Source organism: Microtus ochrogaster, chromosome 6, assembly GCF_000317375.1.
Source record: "Microtus ochrogaster isolate Prairie Vole_2 chromosome 6, MicOch1.0, whole genome shotgun sequence".
Lineage (NCBI taxonomy): Eukaryota > Metazoa > Chordata > Mammalia > Rodentia > Cricetidae > Microtus > Microtus ochrogaster.
The window spans coordinates 17,448,891-17,456,210 of NC_022013.1; the positions used below are offsets into that span (position 1 = coordinate 17,448,891).

Genomic DNA, 7,320 nt, shown 5'->3' on the forward strand with positions numbered 1-7,320 from the left:
TGTATAACAAGACAGAGAGTTATAATCAAGCCAACTTTAAAATATACTCATGGGTCCCTCAGAGCTGATGATACAGCAAGAAAGGCGAAGCTCAATTGATAGCTCATAACTTTCTTAGCTTTAAGGTTGTTGGAAGAAACCTAGTGGTCTGCTAAATTAATGTCTATTAGTCACAGGATGTTAGCATTGGACACACAGGTAGGCGAGGCTTTTTGGGTAACTAAACCTAGACTTAGACAAGCCTATGGGTGTGTAACATTCCAACCTCTCAACAGTGCTCCAGTTTAGTCAGTTGGTCTTGAAAAACAGTTTTTATTTTCTCCTCAAGGAATTCTCATTCATGCTTTGCTCTGCCTTGAGAGAAGAAACTTAAGCTGATAAACAGGTGGGTTTTCTCATTACTCTATGACAATGTAAATGAAACCTCAGGAAGAGACAGATTAATTACAAAAAAATCCCTACACACAGACACACACACACACACACACACACACACACACACACACACAGTGCGGGGAGTGGGGTGGGAATAGGGGGAGAGGCAGGAAAAGGATAGAGACAGAGAGAAACAGAAGGCACAGAGTAGATCTATCTAAACCAACAAATGCACTGATTGCAGCTCAGAAATTCAAGGAATGTGAAAAACAAGGCAACATATTCCTCCAGCTGCACCTACAATAGTAACTAAAAGCATAGTTGTATTCCTGGACTGAGCTTGTCATCCCAAAAGAGTCAATCTTTTCTCATACTGAAGCTAGAGCATCACTCATTTACAGCCCAGGAAACAAGCCTGAAGAACAATTCAGTGTGCTCTCATTTGTTATAGCTATCATTTGTGTTAATGACCAGTAAGAGCAGTTATGATACTATAGAAATTCACAGAAATGTCATTTAGAATAATAAGTTAATTATTAAATTATTAAAATAACTTTACTGGGTAAAAAACAATGACTTCTCGAATTTTGCATGCAAATGGATGGAAATAGAAAACACTATACTGAGTGAGGTAACCCAGACCCAAAAAGATGAACATGGGATGTACTCACTCATAATTAGTTTCTAGCCATAAATAAGGATCACGGAGTCTACAATTGGCGAACCTAAAGAAGCTAAGTAAGAAGGTGAACCCAAAGAAAAACATACAGTTATCCTTTTGGCTCTGGTAAGTAGACAAAATTGCCGGGGTGAGAATTGGGATCTTGGGGGTGGGATGGGATGGGGGTAAGGGGAAATGGGGAGAGAAAAGGGAGAAGGGGAGGATGGGGGGGCAACTTGGGGAAAAAGGATGATTGGGTTAAAGTAAGGTTGGATAGGGTAGCACGGAAGCACAATTCTTAGATAAGGGAGCCACCTTAGGGTTGGCAAGAGACTTGACTAGAGTGGCTCCCAGGAGCCCAAGGCGATGTCCCCAGTTAGTTCCTTGGGCAGCTGAGGATAGGGAACCTGTAATGAGCCTATCCTATACCAATACTGACGAATATCTTGCATATCACCATAGAACCTTCACCTGGTGATGGATGGAGATAGAGACAGAGACCCACACTGGAGCACTGGACTGAGCTCTCAAGGTCCCAATGAAGAGCAGAAGGAGGGAGAACCTGAGCAAAGAAGTCCGGACCACGAGGGGTGCACCCACCCACTGAGACAGTGGATCTGATCGACTGGGAGCTCACCAAGGCCAGCTGGACTGTGACTGAAAAAGCACGGGATAAAACCGGACTCTCTGAACATGGCGAACAATGAGGGCTGATGAGAAGCCAAGGACAATGGCAAGGGGTTTTGATCCTACTTAATTTTCTGGCTTTGTGGGCGCCTAGCCAGTTTGGATGTTCACCTTCCAAGACATGGACGGAGGGGGGAGGACCTAAGACTTACCACAGGGCAGGGCACCCTGACTGCTCTTTGGACTGGAGAGGGAGGGGGAGAAGGGTGGGAGGAGGGGGAGAAGGGTGGGAGGAGAGGGAGGGAAATAGGAGGCTGGGAGGCGGAAACTTGTTTTTTTTCCTTTTCTCAATAAAAAAAAAAAACTGAAAAAAAAATAACTTTACTGAACAACCAATTACTATCAGCAATTTTTTGTTGTTTTTCTTTTGTTTTTGATGTTGTTGTTATATATTTTGTAACTTTTTAATGAAGAAATTGGGGAGACCACTGAGCAGTTATACTGCTCTTACATTGAGTTCAGTTTGAGTGGCTCACAACTGCTGGTCTGTGAGATCTGATGCCCTTTTTTGGACTTGGCAGGGACTGGCCTCATGTGCAAATACTGTTCTACCCAAATACCTATGTGAATAATTAAATATAAAAAGGTCTTTAAAGATGTAGAAAGGAGGCTCTCTGCTCCTCCCTGTTCTAGAGACAGCCGCTTCTTTTCATGCAGTGCCAGCCTCGTTCCAGAGACACAATGGTGAAGGTCGGAGTGAACGGATATGGCCGTATTGGACGCCTGGTTACCAGGGCTGCCTTCATTTTTGGCAAAGTGGACGTTGTTGCCATCAATGACCCTTTCATCGACCTCAACTACATGGTCTACATGTTCCAGTATGACTCCACCCATGGCAAGTTCAAAGGCACAGTTAAGGCTGAGAATGGGAAGCTTGTCATCAACGGGAAGGCCATCACCATCTTCCAGGAGCGAGATCCCGCCAACATCAAATGGGGGGATGCAGGTGCCGAGTATGTTGTGGAGTCTACTGGTGTCTTCACCACCATGGAGAAGGCTGGGGGCCACTTGAAGGGTGGGGCCAAGAGGGTCATCATCTCTGCCCCTTCTGCCGATGCCCCCATGTTTGTGATGGATGTGAACCATGACAAGTATGATAATTCCCTCAAGATTGTCAGCAACGCTTCCTGCACCACCAACTGCTTAGCCCCCTTGGCCAAGGTTATCCATGACAACTTTGGCATCGTGGAAGGACTCATGACAACAGTCCATGCTATCAAGGCCACCCAGAAGACTGCGGATGGCCCCTCTGGGAAGCTATGGCGAGATGGCCTTGGTGCTGCCCAGAACATCATCCCTGCATCCACTGGCGCTGCCAAGGCTGTGGACAAAGTCATCCCAGAGCTGAAAGGGAAGCTCACGGGCATGGCCTTCCGCGTTCCTACCCCCAATGTGTCCATCGTGGATCTGACTAGCCGCCTGGAGAAAGCAGTCAAGTATGATGACATCAAGAAGGTGGTAAAGCAGGCATAGGAGGGCCCACTAAAGGGCATCCTGGGCTACACTGAGGACAAGATCATCTCCTATGACTTTAACAGTGACTCCCACTCTTCCACCTTCGATGCTGGGGCTGGCATTGCTCTCAATGACAACTTTGTAAAGCTCATTTCCTGGTATGACAATGAATTCGGCTACAGCAACAGAGTGGTGGACCTCATGGCCTACATGGCCTCCAAGGAGTACGAAGCCCACCTGGACCACCCATCCCAGCAAGGACACAGCAAGAGAGAGGCCCTCGGCTGCTGAGCAGTCCCTGTCCTAACTAACCCTTGACACTGAGCATCTCCCTCACAGTTTCCATCCCAGACCCCCAGAATAGCAGGAGGGGGCTTAGGGAGCCCTACTCTCTTGAATACCATCAATAAAGTTCATTGCACCCCTCAGAAAAAAAGATGTAGAAAGGATTAATAAATTAAGGCTATTTCCTTGGCTGATGATGCAGGGAGGATAGTTGTAAAATAACTTTTGATTAAAACTAAAGAGTTTGGAAAAGCAAGATTGAACAGCTTAAGGGTTGAGGTCTAAATTTAGGAGCCTCTTTGGAAGAGTTGCTTTGTCTTCATAATGAGGTTTTTCAGATTCAAATGAATCTGAGGGATTTAACAGCTTCAGAAAGAAGAGAGAATTACAGGGCATTAAAGTTGACTTCCTTTTCAGGGGCATCATGTTATTCTCATTTCAATGGCACACTAAACTGGCTTGCAATTAGAGGAGGCTTCACCAGCTAAGCCTTTTGGGATGCATGTACTGCATGCATTTTCCTCCAGCTCTATTCTTGTCTGTACATTCAGCATGAAATGCAATACTTAAACTGTCAGGAGTATCACAAGCGTAGATCACTTGCAACATGACCTTCTAAATGACAGAAAATACAAAAGACTGCATATAGGTAGAGATAGTTCATTTATGAGTCAAAAATAAATGTCAGTAGTCTGGAAATGCAGATTTAAATTACCCCACATACATGTTCCAGTGTGAAAACCTTTATTTAAAAAAAAGTGAGAAATCAAAGCTTTCCGAGGACATTTGAAATCGTAACAGGAAACTGAAGCCCTTGTGAGGTTCAAATTTCAGTCATGAAAGAATTTAGAAATGGACATAAGAAAGCAGCTCAAGGACAATTTTCTCGAATACAGAGGAAATACAATACAGGTTAGCTCTCATTAGACACTGGGAGAGGTGGAGAAAAAGTCCTGCCTCTTAAGTTCTCCACCAGAGAAGACCAGTCGGACACAGTTTACATATAGCCAAATAGAAGTCATTATTCCAGTTGTTTGAAACTACACTGTGTTATTCATTTGGAACATAAGTATAGTGCTATGCACTTAGAGTAAAGGGATTTTTAAAGGTAAAACCAAAACCAATCCAAACCAAAAAATACATCCTGATATCTTTCTTAGTAGCTGTGAGGGTTGAGGGTGGCTTCCATGAGCAAGCAGGTTAAAAGTGAAGGGTCTAGAAATAAGAAACAAAATATAGAAATAGAAATATAGACACCAAAGATTAGAATGTAGAAGCTTACAGTATAGGAAGAAAGACATATAAAGCTGCAAACCTAAACAAACTACCAACAGCTTTCTCAGCAGATCAAGGATCAATCATTCACAGTGAGCTATTTTCTCAGCTGCTTAAGAAGCTTCTATCATCTTAGGTCATTTTATTTTACAACTAGCTGTTCTATTTAAAAGGCCTGAGCTCTCTGCAAACTGAGAACAGTTTCCTGGCCATCCTTGATCAAGGACGGATATGAGCTGAGTTAACCTTTGGGAGACTTGACTTCTGGTTTAGGCATTGTCCCTGCTATGGGTAACTGGCAGCATAAAAGGTAAGCATAGAGCTTCAGTAAACACTATCTAGAAGTATCAAGGAAGACAATAGATTAAGTACAAACATTAGTTTAATTGAAAAATGAAGATTGTAAAATAAGGCAATCTGTATCTGAGTTTTACCTCCTAATTTTAAGAATTTATTCAGACCTTTTGCTTGGTATTCCTTACTAAAAGAAGGGGACCTTGAGGACCCGTTTTTGCCATTGTTAGAAGCCTGAGCTCTGTCTGTGGTCTCGGCTAGCTGATAAGCTTCGGTGCCCCATGGTGTTTGATTGATAGATTTATTTGTTTGTTTGTTGGTTTATATTTTTAAGTTTGCTTTTGGTCTTCCTGGAATCTAGTTTCTGGAATAAAATTTGCTTCTGGTTTAATAGACTTTGGTGGTCTGTCCCCATGTTTGGTGACTATCATGGACACAACAAAGAGAAGTTAAGTTTAAACAGTAAATTGGAAATGGGGACTGGCACAAGGAGGGAGCTTAACAGAAGCCAAGATAAGTTAGCTAGGCCGTCTTGACACTTGGCTTCTTAGAAGAGAGTTTGGTAAGTTTTCACAGTACTTTCCACCAAAGAGATCAAATTCTATCCAAACGTATAATGACCTCAGAAAGATGGAGAAACTTCTGCATTGTCTTGCCCTGTCACAAAGTCAGCATGAAATAGAAATGAAGAGAAGCTAGGAGACAGTGAGAACAAATAAGATAGAGCATAGGAGAGATAGAGAAGAGGAACAAGACAGAGAGAACAATCTGGGCTGACTGCAAACTCTAGCAGGGCATGTGTTGCTATGCATTATGTATAGACAATGCAAACTTATAGTGATGCAAATTCACCACACTTGATGGCTGAGGGGGATGATGTAAGCAGTAGCCACCACCAAGTCAGTGAAAGAGAGGATGGTGGAGTACCAAATTTACAACAGGACCAAGATATACTGCTACAGGAAAGTTGATAGTATTTTACCCAACCAAAGGAAGCAGAATGCAGAAAATGAAATCTGAAAATTCAGCCTATTATTCTTCCTTTCTTTCCTTTTTAATTGAAAGCATTTTGCATTTATTTACTTTAAGATGCAATGATTTTATAAGAAAAGAGGATCTACTCTCTAGTGTCAAAAATGATTCTTTTCCTGGAGAAAAAAGGCAGCAGGAGATATTGGTTTTTAGTGTATTCAATTATTTATGAGATTCAATTTACTCTCTCTGCTCCTGGACATTTACATGAAATTCAATGTCCCTGCTCATTATGTAAAATGTTCGTTAAGCAGAAAATCAGCATTTTATTCATTTAAATCCCACATTAAACATTGTTTTTTTTTCTTTTGTTTAATATAGTGTATAAATAGAAAAACCAGAACCTTTTCCATAAATCACTGCTCATGCTTTAAGCTAAGATCTACATCATGAACATTTTCATTTCTTTTCTAGCTGGAAATAGGGTATCTGAGTTTTACTTGCTTTCCATGGTTTCAAGTTTTTTTTTCCTTTCGAATGTTCATGTTGAAATTTAATCACTTTTCTGATGTTCTAGGAGTTGATGTCACTGAGGATTATTTAGGTTGAGATGGTATGGGAAAATCACAGTGTCTTGAGAATGATGGAGCCTTTATTGGCCCTTGTACTTGCCTCATGAGTCTAGGGATCCAGAAATTCCACAGTCACCAAAGCCACCCTGAGTAAGTGGATTTCTGTTTTTGTCCTGTGAATTGAACAAATGAAATTCACAAACCACAAAGAATGAGATTTTGTAATACATATTTTAGTCTATGGAGTCCACAAGAGGGAAAGGGGGCATGGCTTCTGCACAGCAATATGACCTGGGGAGTGGCACATGGCTGAACCTTGAGGTTAGTGAAGCTTGATTGGATGGAGGAAGGAGGGGAGGTATGATGTTACTCCAGTTTCCATGGAACCACAAAGTACCAGGTACATCCTAAAGAAGGTTTCCAAGAAAAGGGAACTCTTCCAGAGGAAAAAAGTTGAAGAATAACCAGACCCCTTTTTTGGAATCTCCAGCCTCTTGCTATTATGGCAGATCCAGAGATATTTTCAGCCTAGACAGTTTGAGTATCTCTGGCTCCACCAGAGATGCATTTGCTGATAGGTCAAAGGATATTTGGAGATTTGAGTCAGCAAAGAAACTGGTAACCTTGATCCCTGTATAACTCAGTCACTTTATCTACTCTTCTCTCTTGGATCAAATACATACATAAAAGAGAGGGAGGATCCTTTGGGGACTATACATACAAATCTTATTAAAATGACAGTCA

At 42.0% G+C, this 7,320-nt stretch overlaps 1 protein-coding gene across 1 annotated transcript; it reads left to right on the top strand.

Annotated features, from left to right (window-relative positions):
• Positions 1-2,404: 2,404 nt before the first annotated feature.
• Positions 2,405-3,196, top strand: LOC101995224 (glyceraldehyde-3-phosphate dehydrogenase-like). The gene has a single exon (XM_026779802.1). It carries the CDS (start codon positions 2,405-2,407, stop codon positions 3,194-3,196), a length of 792 nt encoding a protein of 263 aa, XP_026635603.1.
• Positions 3,197-7,320: the final 4,124 nt, after the last annotated feature.